The following is a 17,685-nucleotide window of genomic DNA, read 5'->3' as shown; positions in this document are numbered from 1 at the left end:
AATCTCAGATCTATTTGTTTAGCACTAACAACTCTCTTAATCTCTGATTTCTCATCTCCAAATGCCTACTAAACATTTTGAATTGGATGTCCTACAGAAATCTTAAATTCATCATGTCCAAAACTGAATTCATTATCTTTTCCCAAAACTCCTTCCTCTTCCTAATTTCCCTATTCTTGTCATAGGTACCATCAAGCTCATATTAATCACCTAGGCTTACAAATCAGGTATCACTCTTTTTAAAAAATATTTTAATAGTTTTTAATTTACCAGATATATATATGGATAATTTTACAACATTGACAATTGCCAAACCTTTTGTTCTAATTTTTCCCTCCTCCCCCCCGCAAGGTGGCAAGTTGACCAATACATGTTAAACATGTTAGAGTATAAATTAAATACAATATATGTATATATGTCCAAACAGTTGTTTTGCTGAACAAAAAGAATCAGATTTTGAAATAGTGTACAATTAGCCTGTGAAGGAAATCCAAAATGCAGGTGGACAAAATTAAAGGGATTGGGAATTCTATGTAGTGGTTCATAATCATCTCCTAGAGTTCTTTTGCTGGGTGTAGCTGGTTCAGTTCATTACTGCTCTATTGGAACTGATCTGGCTCATCTCATTGTTGAAAATGGCCATATCTATCAGAATTGATCATCATATAGTATTGCTGTTGAAATATACCACGCAAATCAGGTATCACTCTTACTCTCCATATCTAATCAGTTGCCAAGATCTATTGTTTCTAGCATTATAACATCTCTGATATGTCTTTGTCTCTCCTGATATTGCCAACACTCTGGTGCAGCCCTTTCAATTATCTTACATCTGGAGTTGGTCTTACTGATTGTCATTCTCCACTGTAGCCTATTCCCAAACTCAGCTATTAAATTGACCTTCATTGGGGGGGGGGGGGGGGCCCATGGGGCAATTATTTTCCTATTCCAATCAATTCTAGTGGTTCTCTATTATCTTCTGAATTAAATATAAAATAACATCTGGCTGGCTCTTAAAGCTTTTCATAACCTGGTCCCCTGTCCCCGTAACTCTCTAGTCTTCTTTCACTTTACTTCCACATATATAGTCTAGAGATAACATGCCCCCTTCCTGTTCTTGGCATATAACATTCTGTATCTCCCAATTCTGGACTGTCCTGATATCTACAATTTTCACAAGATGTCCCCCATGCCTGAAATTCTCTATCTCTTCCTTCTGGCTTTCCTGTTTTTCTTCAAATCTTTCCCACTTTCTGCAAAAACCTTTCCCAGTTCTTCTTTATCTGAATGCTTTCCCTCTTAAATTATCACCAATTTATCTTATATATATCTTGTTTGTACATAGTTTGCTTGTCCTTATTCCCATTAGGCTACAAGCTCTTTGATTGTTGACTTGATCATGGCTTAAATATTCAGAACTGAAAGGGACTACAGAAATGATGAGTTTCAAAGGCTGGAAAACCATTTCTTGGGTATGTTACAATAGGGATTACTCTTCATGTACGAGTTGAACTACATAGTCACAGTAATCACTTTTCTTTTAAAAATTACTATTTTTATTAATATTGTTTGTTTTTAACATCACCCAAATTTTCCCTTGTGTGCCTCTAAGGAATAAGAAAAAATATCAACAAAACCAATCACATTTCCAAAAACCAAACCAAATCAAACCAAACCAAAAACCTGTGGTCTCTTCCAATCCTCAAATTTTGTGATATTTTGAACTAAGTCTCAGAGAGTTTAAAAGTGACTTACACATGATATTTCAAGTTACAAGATGCTGAGTTTCAATTCAGGCTTAGGTCCTGATTCTTTCTAACTGTATTAGAAAGCACCTGGCTACTCTTGATGAATTCAAATCATTACTGATGAAAAAAAAAAAAAAACTGTGGAAAATGTGATTGCTGAATAACTCTAAATGACCTCTTAAAAAATTTTGAGAATGAGAGAGGCATCCCAGAACAGAAGAAACATAACCATCTCCAATTTTCAAAGAAAGGAAAAGTCTGAAAACTATTTTAAATACCAGATCCCAATGGCATTCAATACTGTATTAATGTCCGTTTGGAGGAAGGTCTATGGTACTATATCCCAGGGAGCTCCCCTTGCTCTGTGTTATTTTATATTTTTAACAATGACTTAGATAAAGATAGCATACTTATAAAAGTTTTCAAATGACACAAAACTGAAAGGTTAAGCTAGTATCGATAAAGTCAGAAGTTAAAAATATCTAAGCAGACTGGAATGTTTAGTTGAATCTTTGGGTTTTTTTTTAATCATTTTGTAATCTTGTCTGACTTTGTGATAGCATCTGGGGTTTTCTTGGCAAAGAATAAAAGTTGTTTGCCATTTCCTTCTCCAGTTCGATTTATAGATGAGAAACTGAAGCCAACAGAGTTATGTGCTTGCCCAGGGTCACATAATTAATAAGTGTCTGAGGTTAGCTTTGAACTCAGAAAGATGAGCCTATTTGACTCCAGGCCCCATACTGTCTCCACTGCATTGTCTAACTGCCCTAATAGAATCACAAAATCCAGATACTTTCTCTCGTGGAGACTGTCTTTCCAGGAATTCTTAATCTTTTTTGTCATGCATCTCTTTGTCTATCTAGTGAAACTTAGGAACCGTTTTTCAAAATGCTATCTTACAATGCATAAAATACATAGAATTACCCCAAAACCCCAAATTATACTGAAAGACAGTATAATGAAAACATTATAAGTTCAAAAACCCAAAATTAAGAACCCTTGCTCAAGAGAGCGTATAAAAAGTTCCTATAAAAACATTAGAGAGCATAAGAATAAACGAAGTAGCAACCATCCCATTTAAAATAACTAGACAATATAAGATATTTGGGATTCTATCTCTTAAGACAAAGCCATGAATGATATGAACACAAATTACAAACACTTGTCACACAAATAAAGTTAGATCTAAACAATTTGAAGAATATCAATTGCTCATGGGTAAGCTGAGTTAATATAATAAAATAACAATTCTACCTAAATTAATCTACTTATTCAGTGCCATGCCAATCAAAATGCCAAGAAATTACTTTTTAAGGCCAGAATTAATTACTTCATAGGGTCATAAACATAAAAAAATGCAAAGGCAAGTGGCCTACTCACACTAGAACCCAAACTATAATATAAAGCAGTGGTCATCAAAACCATTTGATACTGTTTAAGAAATAGAACAGTTGATCAGTGGAATTGGTTGGGTTCACAAGACACAACAATCAAAGATAATAGTAATTTAGGGTTCACAAGACAACAATCAAAGACAATAGTTAATAAATCCAAAGATTCCAGCGTCTGGGATAAGAACTCACTATTTGATAAAAATTGCTGAGAAGATTGGAAAACAATATATAAGAAACTAGGCATTGATTTATAAGAAATGAAGAGCAAACTGAGTTCAGAAAAGCCTGGAAAGATTCACATGATATGATGCTGAGTGAAGAGAATAGAACAAGAGGACACTACACATTAAGAAGATTATGTGATAATCAACTGTGATATACTTGGCTCTTCTCAACAAAATGGCGATTCAAGGTAATTCCAGTAGACTTGGATGAAAAACAATATCTGCATCCAGAGAGAAAACTATGGAGATTAAATATGAATCAAAGCATGGTATTTTCACTTTTTGTTTATTTTTATTTCTCATGTTTTTTCCCTCTTGTTCTTATTTTTATTGCCCAACATGAACAAATATGGAAATATGTTTAAAAGAATTGTATATATTTAACCAATATTAGATAACTTGTTGTCTTAGGGATGGGGAAGGGGAGGGATGGAGACAAATTTGGAATATAAAGACTGAAAAAATGTAGAAAATTATTTGGAAAATAAAATATTGAGGAGAGGGAGAAGGAAAAGAAGAATGAGTAGTAAAGGAAGAGGAGGAGGAGAAGAAGCCAGGGACAACAGTGAAAACTGAACTCTGGTGGTTGATAAGAGTCATTACAAAGACTCTTTAAGTTGGATAATGTCTTTTCTAGTGATACTAGTGACATAAAGAGATTCTATTAGAATGTTGAATGAATCTGGATAAATGCTAAATGACAATTATATTATGCAAGTAATTAACCTAGATCAAGGCTTGACAATCAGGAAAAGATCAGATTACATGGACTTTTTTGACAACAAAATATGAATAAGTCTATATACTAAATCACCTCATTAATCCACAAATGTATCATATGCTAATTGTAAGTCTTGGAAGCAAGTAATACTAATAATGATAACAACTGATATTTAATTTATATAGTGTTTTATGATTTGCAAAAGTTTTAAATACATTATCACAATAATCCTCTAAGATATGTACTACATGTGTTATTCACCTTCTTTTAGAGGTGAGAAATTGAAGTTCAAAGAAATGAATTGATTTGCCAAGTCAACAAAGCTGGGGGGGGGGGGCAGAGCTCTAATTCTTAGTTCCAATGCCAGCACTTTGTCCACTAAATCAGGGTTCTACATCATTAGGAGAACATTTCTTAGAGTTCTAAATATCAAATTTTAAATTGTATAATCATCATTTCTTACACATAAAAATAATTATTTGATCTGTTTTATCATAGGAACTTGTATAGATTAAACAATAAAAATAAAATGGCACAGATGAGGTTGATGTAAAGTATATCTGGCATTACAAATTACATATTTATTTCAAAAATGGTATTTTCAAAACATTACTCCAAATTTCTTTTTCCTTAAGTCATTGCCAACATTTGATACAACTTGGATAACTTGACTAGACAACTAAGAATGAGTAGAGTGAAACACACACACGCGCGCGCGCGCACACACACACACACACACACACACACACACACACACACAGAGTTATGTCTACAAGGACATTCTTTTACCTTCTCACAGTGTAAGCCTATATTTACGGAAAGTCATTCTAGTTTTTCTTAGTCCATTGAACTATAATCAATTTCTATGACAAATTAATATAGGAGTAAAAATATCCAACTAAAATAATATAATTGTTCTGACATGCTGAAAAGATTTAGAAGTGACTAAGATTTGGGGACAAAAGTTTCAAGGAGATAGTTAAATTTTATTTCTCCAACCAAAAGTTGCCAGGACCAAAGAAATCAATTGTAAGATCCTCCTAACATATGATTCTTTTTAAACATAAAAGATCTTTTCCCCATTACATTTCAAATCCAACAAACTGGTCATTAGAGAAATGCTGGTCTTAAATTTACTTTTTAAAGTTCTTGACATAGATTTGTCATAGAAACAGTCTAAACTTATTACTTTCCACTTGGGAATAATTTTTAAAAATTAGCATTGTGAAATTTGATGTCATAAAAGAACAACATTCTTTTAGAATGTATTAGCAGAAGGTTAAGTACTTGAACTGGTAAATAACAAATTTTATTTTAGCCATACAAATTAGGAAATAACATGTATTTCCAAACTTTTAAGACAGTGATTGCCAAATCTTACTTACATATATTTACATTGAAGAAATTAAACACAAAATCACAACGATAAATATTAAATATTTCATTTTTTGATACAAGAAACCATACCCAATGTCTCTTTTCTTACTATTACATTTATGATACATTTTTTTACTGAATACTTGAAAGAAATGCCTCATTGACCAAGTGATAATATTACTTACTAGCTCTATAATTTAAAGAGATAAAAGAAAAGTGCCCATAATCTATAAATCTATATATGGACCTCTTATTAGAAACTGAGGGGATTTATTTGCTTGTCAAACTTGCCATCTATGAGTGAATGGCTAAACAAATTATAGTATATTAGGGTAGTGGAATATTATCGTACCATAAAAAAATGACAAAATGGTGGATCGCTTCAAAGAGAACTAAAATGACATATATAAATTGATCCAGAATGAACTGTGTAGAAACAAAGAGATATTATCCAATAATAACATTAAAAAGAAAAACACATGTGAAAGGTTTGCTAATTCTGATCAATATAATGACAAATCATGGTTCCACAGAGCCAAAGATGAAGCTACCCATCTCGTAACAGAGAAGTGATAGACTTAAGATGCAAAAGGAAATAATCAGTACAGCAATTTGCTTTGCTTAACTGTGTATTTATTATGAGCTTTTTGTCTTCCTTGTTTGAGAGGGGACAACAAATGCTTATTAATAAAAAAACAATAAAATTAAGTTTTAAAAATGAAGAAATGCCTCAGAAGTTGGAGGTATGCCTCTCCTTTCCTCTCCATGGACATAGTCTATTCTTAGTCAGAGGAAGAATAATTTGCTTGGATCACACAGCTAGTAAGTGTCTAAGACTGGATTTGAATTCATGAATGTGTTATCCACCATGCCACCTAACTACCCCAGAAATGTGATGAACAATTCTTTATTTATGAGGAGCATAAAAAGAATAAAGAAAGCACAAATAAAGGCATAGCTTATGAAATGGTGAATAGGAGTCAGAATGGAAGAAAAGAGAAAAATGAATAGGACAAAACAGAGAGACATCATGGAATATCAAGAATGCCATAAAAGAATGTTTGTTTGTTTTTTTTTTTTTCAGACATAAACATTCCACAGCCCTTTTCCCACTGATGAGTTCCTCCTGAAGCCAATAATTCTAAAAAGCACCCAACATGGCCCACATTCATTGCCCTTCTGGCTGTGCTTCTGATTTTCCAGAATTCAACATCATGTCTCAGCTGCAGTCTTATCCTGGCAGTTTCCCTTAGAATCTGGGGGTCTCCTCACCTAATACCTTTCCTTAGTGCTGGCTCCATTCTCCCAATGATGAATTCCTCTTGAAGCCTCCATCTTGAAGAAGGGGCCCAGTTTAGCCAACCTTCAGTACCCTTTCAGCTGTACTCTTGATGTTCCAGATTTCCAACACCAAGCCTCCAGGGGGTACTTTATTGTCCTTCTCTTTTGTGTACTGTCCTCCCTAATTAGAATGTAAACTTGTTGAGGATAGAGACTCTTTTTACTTGTATTTTATATTCCCAGTACTTACCATGTACCTAGTACACAGTAAAAGCCTAATGTTTCTTGTCTTGCCCTGTCTATAGTAATATACATTAAAAAAAGAGACAGACAAATATGGAAGGAAGGGAAGAAGATAAAGAGGTTCACTTAAACTAAAGAAATGTTGAAAAAAGCACATAAAAGGGAAAGAGTGTGAGAGTGAGCTAGAATCAAATTAGTATAAACAAAATTAATCAGAGGAACAAAGTACTGACTTCAAAAGGGAAACAAAAATCACTACAAAAGAAAAATGGGACAAAACACCACTAAATTTTTTTTCTTAGATAAAGAAATGTCTTAGATGCTTGAGAAATAAGCAGAATGAAAAGAGAGAACTTCTTAAAATTGTTAATAAAGTAGAAATCATAAGAGATACAATTTAATTACGAGAAGAAAATAAAAGGAATTAAAGATGGTTTGCATATTTTTCCTGGTCACTTTGTAATCTTGCTTACCACAAATAACTGCAAAGGTTGTTCAGCGGGTAAAGAAGCTGAACTTTTTCTGATTTTCACAGAAACTTTTGCTTCTTCTTCTGACTGTTTTCCTTCTGCATCTTCAGCATACTTTTTCCTTTTAACTTGACGATTCGATCTTCTCTTCTGGAATTAACCGTAAAAGGAGCAATTTTATGGTTTATTTTAAAAGAAAGAATATAATAAAATATTTTCAAAAAGTTGATAAATTCACACACATTAATTTTAGAGATTGGAGATTTGGAAATTTCTTCCCCTTTTTTTCCCCCTGATAATACTTGCCTACTAATACAAATGGACAATAGGATTGCAACCTCAGATTGCTTCCTGGATTTTCAGGAAACAAAATTTAGTTAGAAGAATTTTCTCAAAATTTTGACACTAATGGTCTGCAAGAAATCTTAAGAGGTTCAATTCTTTTAGTTATTTATTTTATTATTTAGGTAACATATATTTCTACTTTTTAATTTTTTTGTATAGTTTTGCAGATATACTCCAAAGTGCATTATTGCCTAAGAGTAGATGGATTTAGTCTTAATGAAAATGAAGGCAACATGAAGTTTTCTGTACTTTAAAAAGAAATAAAATAAAAAGAATATGGAAGTTTTAAAGCCATCCAACATTTAAATAAAGCAGCAAAAGGAATTAATTAAGGCTTAATTACTTTTAATTTTTCTTAAAATATAAGGAAGTATTGGGGTAAAGATAGAATAAAGTCTTTGTTAGAAATACTATGCAATGGTATAAGTGAAGTTTGATTATAAGATTGAGTATGATTAATTTTTAAAATCTAAATTATTTTTAAAATTAAAAAAACGTATTTCTTATTATCAACAAAACTGAACCAGATTTAGAAGTTATGTATTTCACTATGGAGTCAAAATTAAAACAAGTTTTCATAAAGGTAAATTATTCTGCTTTTAATTTTAAAAAATTTACATTCCTTTAAAAACTCAAAAATTTATATTTTAAACTAAAAAACTGTCCATCATGATAAGCATAGAAACTCATAATTTTGATGAACTCTTACTTCTACAAATAATTACAAGAACTGTCCATCAGGTAAGTTAGTTAAAATAATTTTGTTCTTCACAGAAAGTTTTGCTACTTCTCCTTATGTTTCCCTTCTGTAACCACAACAATATTTTTTCTTTTAACTTAACTTTAAAGATCATCTTACTTACTTAAATAAAAGATATATTTTATTCATAGCTCATATAACAATGTGATTAATTTCAAGAAACCACAAAAATTTGCATAAGTAGAACTGAAATTTATATACATACACAAGTGTGAGTGTGTGTGTGTATAATCTATAAAGAAGAGTTGCTAGCATAAATCAATAATGAAAACAACAATGGAGAGTCTAATTCAGAAATCAAATTATTTGAAAATACTTTAAAAATCATTCACTGCTAATGATCACCATGTTCATTATGAATTATTCATATCTACTTATTCAAACATTTTTCCATGTGGCAACACTTTGTTCATCAGTTCACTTAAATTTTTCACTAATTTCTAACTCTAGTCTTATAAAATACCAAGATGATACCAATTAACTAGGATATTAGGAAATCATTTTGAATTATGTATAGATCATGCAACAATTCAAAAAGGATAGGAATCATTATTGATCCTGAAATGATTAAGACCTTGAAATTAGTAAGATTATATTTATTTAGACATTTTATGATTTAGATTTTTCACTAATTTATATTTTTATCTCCCCATAGTTTTTTTACTCCCAAATTAACAAAGATTTTTCCTATAATATCAGATAAATCTTAAATTGAGCTAACAGCTTACAAAATCAAGGGGATTTTTAAAAGAGATATTTCTTCCACTACATAAAAAAATTCTATGTGTAAAGAATCTCCAAGTGTATGTGTACTCAGCTTCAAATGCATTTTGAACTCTTATGATATCAATCCTATATGGCAGTCTAACCATGTATAAAACTAAGCTTTTTTTTTTTTTACTAGTTAAAAAATATAAGAGTTATATATGGATCTATATAATAAGGAGCTATGTAAACTAAGCATCTTAGCTTAAAAAAATTTAACTTATGCATCCTCATGAAAAAACAAAAATAGAAAAAACTTATGGATTTCCTACCTTCTAGTATGGTAACAATATATGCAATTTTTAAAATCCCTGAAAAATATAATTTCCTGAAATTAATGAAATGAAATAAAAAACAAATTGGTGGCCAAATTTGGAGGAAATTTTTTTTAAATATACATTAGTGACACTCAATTTCAAGGTTAGATAGGGGAAATATAAATGACTAGGAGAAATTAACAGCCTTGGAAAATAAATGGACATATAAGGATGAATAGTTATGAGTCTAATATTAAAAAAAAAAAAGAATTTTGCTCAACTCCATTCTGTTAGGTTTTAAGAAGGAATAAAACATTTGGGAACCCACATTTTATTGATGGTTAATGAATCATTATCATAAGGGACGGAGGAATGTTCATGTATAATAATGATTCTTGAAAGTATCAATCATCCTATCAATCAACAAACATTTATTAAGTAGCACGCACCAGTGTAAAGTGATGGAGATAAAAAACAAAAATGAAACAGTCTATGCTCACCAAGTTGGCATACTACTTAAGGGAAAACAACAAGTACAAAAAAAGTAAACATAAAGTTGATACAAGGTAAATACAAATACAAATTACAAAGTCATCCATTGGTGGGTGGGAAGAATACTAATAGCTGGGAGCACCAGGACAGGTCTCATGTAAGAGGTATAATGTGAACTGAATTTAGAAGAAAGCTAGCATTACAGGTAAGAAAGACAATATATATCCAAAATGGCAGAAATGTAAAGTGAAATGTGTGCATTTGATCAGTAAGAAGTAAATCTGTGTAGAATGTGGATAGGTTTTGAAGGGGAATGATAAATAATAAACCTGAAAAGTAGTTTATTGAAGACAGGTTGTAAAGAACTTTAAAGGTCAAACAAAGATTTGTATTTCATCCTACAAACAACAGAAAGCCACACTAATATGGAGACTAAAGCTTTAGGAGAAGGCAATACAATTAATTTGTCATCAAATTCTACATATTCCCTCTTTGTTTAATCTTTGATTTGTTGGCATAAGCAGTTCTGTCTCATTCTCTTCCTAAGCCTCAGCCACAGTGGCATCCTCTATGCAAGGTGGTCATCTTTTCATTCTGAAAGTTATATTTCACTAATATTTTTTTTGGTCGCAAAACAACCTACGAATATAAAAGACCTATCTATGCAAGGAAATATGTGTTCAGTGCTAATTAGAAGTTGGTCAAGTAAATGATCAAATGATACAGGGAAATGACAGAATCAAAGGCAGAAGGTCAGAAATCTGTCTCCAAGTGTCCAGAAATAGGCAATAAAAGAAATGATCAGAGAGTAGTACAGATCTCTCCCCAAGTATATAGGAGGCCAAGAGCCTAAGGCCATCCTAAAGGGTAAACTAGAGGGAGAAAATTTCACTCATCATTATAGTTTAAGTATAGTAAAATTGTTGGGGAAGGTAGGTAGCACAGTGGATTAAGTGCCAGGCCTAAAGTCAGGAATAGCTTCTTGAGTTCAAATATAACCTTAGACACTTAGCTGTATGATCCTGTGCCTCAACTTCCTCATCTGTTAAATAAATTAGAGAAGGCAAACCATTCCAGTATCTTTGCCAAGAAAATTCCAAATGGAGATACAAAGGGTCAGAAGCAACTGAAAGACTAAAAGACCAACAAAATTATTTGGAGGTCATAAAGTGTATTAAAAGAATAATGCTACTGCATAAGTTTTTCAAAGGAAAAAGTAAAATCTCCCACAACAGTACTGAGGGGAATTGCTAGTATCAGTGACAAGATTTTTTAGTTCTAGTAACTAGAGTAGAGAAAAATTTCCCCTCATTCTGCAAAGTATACTATTTATGCTTCAAATCTAGTATTCTTATCTATTTTGTTCCTAACTTGCTAAATAATCTAGATCATTCTTTAAAATCTTCACTAGATATTATGATTCCCTCAAACTATCAGCCTAAATGCTTTCTCGGCCAAAGTCTTAAAAAGAAAAAACCTTGGAGCAGCTATATGGCACAGTGGATAGAGCACCAGTCCTGAAGTCAGGAGGACCTGAGTTCAAATCTTGCTTCAGACACATAACACTTTCCTAGCTGTGTGATCCTGGGCAAGTCACTTAACCTCAATTGCCTCAGCAATATATCATATATATAAAGAAAAAAACTTTTTTACACTAAATAATCTATCTGTAAATTCTAATGATCTTTTCCAAAATTTCATCCTTTTGGTCTCTCTATAGTGTCAAATGTTGTTTAACCTCGATGTTATCCTCAACTTCTCATTCTCCCTCATTCCACATATACAATCAGTTGTCGTTCCTGGATGGCACAGTAGATAAAGAGTGCCAAGTCTGGAATCAGGAAGCCCTAAGTTCAAAAACAATTTTAAATACTTACTAGTTGGGTGATCTTGAGCAACTCACTGAATCTGTTTGCTTCAATTTCCTCAACTATCAAATGGAGATAAGACCTCTGTGTTGTGAGGATCGAATAAGATATTTGTAAAGCCCTTAGCATGATAGCTGGCACACAGTAGGTATTACTGTTAGCTATGACCAAGATAATGATCATCACCATCATCATTACCTTTACATTTTTCGGTCTATAAAATTTTCCAAAATACTCCCTTCTAACTACTTATACAGTCACCTATGGTTTGGGTTCTCACTTGGACCACTTGCTTAGATTATTGGAATGGCCTCCTATTTAGTCTCATCAATACAAGTGTCTATTTACTCCAATCCATCCTGTAGAGGGCTGCCAAAGTGCTTTTTCTTAAGCATAGGTCAGACTATTTTATTCTTGTGCTTCAGCAACTCCTTACTTGTCTCCAAGATAAAATATAAACTTCTCTGTTTGACACTTTTCATAGCCCCTTGTGACCTGGTCACCTATTTTAGCCTTATATTATCACTGCACTTCTAGCCCTCTTAAGTTCTAAGCAAACTGGCTTCCTTGTGGTCCACTTAACCATAACACTACATATCTCATCTTGATGCCTTTGTATAGGCCATCACTCACTCCTAGAATGCTCTGCTTCCTCTCTCCAGCTCTAGCGCTAATAGTTAATAATAGAAATAATTAGCATTAATATAATATTTTCAAGCAAAGCGTTTTTTATATACTTTATCTTATGTAATCCACACAACAATCCTCTGAGTTGTATTGCTAGTATTATGCCCATTTTAGATATAAACCTGGCCAGAGTAAGTGATCTGTTCTTATTAGCTTACTATATCCATTGTCAAAAATAAGATTTTTAAGCCATGTCTTCATGATTCCAACTCTAGCAAGCTATCCATTATGCCATGATATTTCCTATATCAAGTCCTTCTTTATCCCTAGTTAAGTTACTCCCTAAATTACTTTATTTTGTACATATTTTCCATATGTACATATTGCCTCTTCTGATAGAAAATAGTCTGTCTTGAGTGCAGGTACTTTCATTTTCATTTTTGTATTCCTGGCAATTAGAAAAGTTCTTGGCACATACTAGAAACTTTATAAATGTTTGTGTGTATTGACTTGATTTTACTGGTGTAGATATTTTCCTCCACCAGTGGAAGATCACAATAATTCTATAAAATCATTTCATCCTATTCAATTCTTAGCCATGTGTTCCTATAAATCCTTCCCATTTTATCCACCCAATGTCCCAGAAGCAATCTTGATTTTCTTAATATTGAGTATATATCTACAGCAGATTGTCCTTTGTTATTGTTCCATCCTTTTAGGAACACACATGTTCTTAATGTGATCTTTTTATACCACTTCTGGTATACAAATCATCATTGGTAATATGAGAAAGGCTATTTTATATTAAAGTCTCTCTCCATTATTATTTGAGCAACCCACAACTTTTACTCTTCTCAGACTGCAGGGTTTTATGCCATACAGCTTACAATCTTCCCCATCTCCTCCGGACTATTAAGCAAATGAGTTTATACTTAATTGACAAGTAGATCAAAGGATTACCGAAAAAGGTACTTTCTAAAGTATTCTGGATCCTTCACTGGAAATTCATATCAATTAAAAATCTAAAGAATGGTGACATTAAGAATTAATTTATTTCTCTTAATCACAAATAATACTGTCTCCTTCATTTTCTAATTTTGCACTTTTGACTAATTTAACCAGTTGATGCTCTAAGTGCACACAGAAAGCATATCCTCTAATGACGCATATAATCAATGGATTCCTCCAGAATGCAAAGTTAATTTCAATTTTCTGGTATGTGCTATTTGGCATTTGACACATCCAAGCAGTATGAACATTTTTTTAAAGTAGTCATGAGGTACAGGTGTGAGAAATTTTTTGGCCATTGCAATTAATGGAAAAAAATTCAATTTTCCTATTCAATAGATGGGAAAAAAAGATACACTAAAATCATTACTCCTTAATTGGATTTTAAGTCCTATATATCTAAGTAGTAAAATATAAGCTACCAACTCCAACATCCTATCCCCCGTTTTATTTTATATAAACATGTTTCATATTGGTCCTTTTATGAATATAAATTTGGCAAAAAGAATCTTTTTCCAGGAATAAAAGTCATTTTCTATGATTTCCTATTCTTGCCTGGGAAAAAGTTATGTACTTCTGAGAGCAATTCAAAATTATCTATAGTATAGTAAACTCATATCTATATGGATCTAAAGCAGTCTTTCTAAACTCTGTGTAAAGCTTAAGAGCAAGGATTGTTTCATTTTTGTTTGTACCCTCAGCACCAGTACTATGCTTGGCATACAGTAGGCATTAAAGTAATATTTGTTGATTGATTCATTTGTAACGATGTAAATATGTTAATCCAACATATTTTTCCTCTTATACAGTAAGTATATAATCATGTCATAATATTCAGTTTTTTCAACATATATCAAGACATGATTTTAAAAAATTAATAATCATACTTTTTAGACTCTAAAGGCTAAATAAAACATAAATAAAGGGTTGGCTTTTTATCTTATCAAATTAATGTCATAGTATACTATATTTGTTCTAGTAATCAGCTATAAATTAAGCAAGCAATAGTTATTTATTCTCACAAAAGTACTTTGTAAACAACAAGAATAATTTTCTTACTAGATAAGTTTTTTCAGGTATACAGTGCTTCATTGAATGTGTAACCTCATATTACTGAACTATAAATGTGTCTAAAGTACATAAGTGTTTTTACTACTTTGTGAATGTGTAAAATGGTGACTTCAAACTATTAGATCATAAATATACATTTTTAAAATCATTTTCACTTTTTAAAATATTCTTCAAGTACTTTTTTAACCTGATAAGTCCTCTCTTCCTTATTTTTACATTTTCTCCCTTCAAGACTTAAGGGCAACATCAAAGCAAATTAATGTTGGTTGAAACAACCTTAATTCAGGCATTTTGCATTAGTGGCCAGAAGCATTCTGATTAATTAATCATTCCTATGGCATATTACCTGCTTCCTATAATATTCCCAATAGGGTCTGCAGAAGGCAAAGCAGAAACCCTCCAAACATGGCAAGCCTGAAAGGATAACACCATCAACTTCAGGCCACTAGGCATAGTCAGACCAAGAAAATATCAAATAATAAATTAAAAGTCTAAGGTAACAAAAATAAATTTCACTTACATACCTTTGAGATTTCTTATGTCTGACTTCAAATTAAAGATAATTAAGTTACAATCCTTTGAAACTTAAGTGCTTTTGTCACTCAAAGGACTCTCAAGATTAATATACTTGGTTTGGTAATTAATTATAACACAATTCCTGCCAACAACATTGATCTTTTATGCTAAAATTAAAGTACAGAGATATTACAGTGAGACTCACAAAGAAAAAGTACATGTTGTACGCTGAACTATCTACACTACCAATTCATTATTTGGTACTTCTATAATGAAAAAATGGCCGGTATTATGGCAATAAAAAATTAACCAGAAATTCTTTCTGTTGAACAAATAAAATATTAGGTTTACTTAAGTCAAGTACAATACCATATATAGTATATATTATATATGAAGAAATAATCTAGGCCATATAGTTATCAGGATCTTATATCACTGCCCTTACCTCAACTCTTGCAGCAGCCCAGGAGCCTTGAGCCACTACTCTCCATTGGATAAGAAGCTGCATAAGGAAGAAGAAAGGCCATTCAGGGGCTTCCTGGCCCCTTCATAAAACAACTGCCACTATCCCTACTGCCAAGAGCAGCACTTTATTTACAAAAGTGTGGAAGGTGAGAAGACTGATGATCATACTATGTATTTTCTCTAAGCTCACATAGCTATTGTGACTACCTCAAAAAGAAAAGAACTAAGAACAATATTAATAGAGTACGGAATTTTAATAGAATCACTGTTTTACTTGGCATATGCAAAGTACATGAACTCATATAGGCTTTACCAAAATTCTATGTTTCATTTTTATCTTTCTCTTATATTTTACTTTTAAAAATCACTTTAAAAAATTAAACCTGCATACATCCATTTACTAGAAAAGCATTATTCTCATTACTACACTGCTGTTATAAAATAGTGTCATCTAAGGACTTCTATCAAATGAAATATATTTTTATGAGCAAACAGGTACATGTTTTCCATTGGGTAAAATAATAATCAAATATTCCTACGAATATCTGCCTTTCTTTAAAAATAAAACAAAAAAAAAACAAAACTTTTAAATACTTACTTGAGAATCTGCATCTTTGAATGGACGCTGTGGAATCTGCTCAGCATCAGACATTTCATCTGAAGACACATTCTTTCTTTTTTGCTTCTTACCCAATGTAATAATGAGCTTCCTGTTTCAAAATTTTTAAAAAATAAAGTTAAAAGACTATGTAATAACCTTTGTCATAATTTCAGAAGATTCAATTTCACATGGAAATTTTTCTTATAATTTACAGATTTTCCAGTAGAATTTAAACTTATTGAGGGAAGACTGTTTGCATTTGTGTCTTTCTCGTCTTAGGCCATAGAATAATGTCTCCACATATTGATGTTTAATAAATGTTTATTAAATTGAATAAAACATCATTCAAGAATACTACAAACATATGATGGCTATTTTGTAGGAAATTCACAATGAACATTTAAATAGACATATATAATTTAAGTAAATGGATAAAAAAATGTATCCATGTCAGAAATATACATGGAGTATAGGAATCTCAAATGACTATATCTTACTTATTGCAAGTATTGTGATAGACTGAAATCTCCTAAAGCCAATTTAGATCATATAGGACAGCAAATGGATCTGGTCAATAATAAAGACAGTAAGAATTTATTAAGAGCCTTCCTTTGTGCTGGATATTTTGTGCTGGGGATACAAAAACAAAATGAATAGTCACTGCCCTTAAGGAGCTTATAGTTCATCATGTAAAATATCATGCATAAATATAAGTTTATACAAAATATATACAAAGTAAATAGAAAAGGTAGTTTCTGTGGAAAGGACCCATGTGTGTGGGGAGATGAGCAAGTCTTATACAGAAGGTAGCATTTAAGAAGCTCTGACTCTAGAGATTCTAAGGGGCAAATGGGTTGTATGCTAGACATGCAAAGGCACAGAGACAAGAATTAGAACCTTGAATGTGAAGGATAAAGGGGAATTATTTGGCTAGATTATAGAGTGAGTGAAGTAAAATAATGTGTAATAAGCCTGGAAAGGTAGATTGGAGCCATGTTGTCAAGGATTTAAAATGTCAAACATATTAAGGATTTGATCCTAGAAGCAAGAATAGTTTACTGAGCAGAAAAAAAAGAATAACATGATCAGATTCATATTTTATTAGCATAATTTTTGCAATTAGAGAGAGAGATAACTGAGGTAAGGAAACCAATTAGAAATCTATTTAAATGGCCCAGGTGGGACTAGGTTGGAGTCTGTGGGAATGAAGAGAAGGGAACTGAATCAAAATGTTAAAATAAAAATAATAAATATTTAAATTTTGGTTGGACTCCATACAGACAACATTCTATTTCTATACAAATTTCATTACTAATGATTATAAGCCACACTAATGAAAAATATAACAAGATTACTAACAATGACAAGTTAAACATGTCAATCTTTAGAAAGCTCAATGACTGGTCTAAGAATGTGAAACTAAAAGTCGAAAGTGAAATAATAAGATGAAAT

At 31.9% G+C, this 17,685-nt stretch overlaps 1 protein-coding gene across 18 annotated transcripts in view; it reads right to left on the bottom strand.

The window, feature by feature from the left end:
- The window catches only part of CHD9 (chromodomain helicase DNA binding protein 9), a 241,857-nt gene that overhangs the window by 97,954 nt on the left and 126,218 nt on the right, over positions 1-17,685 (bottom strand). For 11 of the 18 annotated variants that reach the window (XM_074293386.1, XM_074293384.1, XM_074293391.1 and 8 more), the window contains 3 exons: positions 16,231-16,342; positions 15,613-15,669; positions 7,462-7,608 (listed from right to left, as the gene is read on the bottom strand). In XM_074293386.1, the coding sequence (XP_074149487.1) occupies positions 7,462-7,608; positions 15,613-15,669; positions 16,231-16,342 (316 nt within the window). The remainder of the gene's footprint in view (positions 1-7,461; positions 7,609-15,612; positions 15,670-16,230; positions 16,343-17,685) is intronic. The other 7 variants (XM_074293394.1, XM_074293393.1, XM_074293396.1 and 4 more) reach the window with 1 other exon arrangement.

Source organism: Sminthopsis crassicaudata, chromosome 2 (assembly GCF_048593235.1).
Source record: "Sminthopsis crassicaudata isolate SCR6 chromosome 2, ASM4859323v1, whole genome shotgun sequence".
Lineage (NCBI taxonomy): Eukaryota > Metazoa > Chordata > Mammalia > Dasyuromorphia > Dasyuridae > Sminthopsis > Sminthopsis crassicaudata.
Note: the sequence above shows the minus strand (reverse complement) of the source record. Positions and strands in the feature narration are given on the sequence as shown.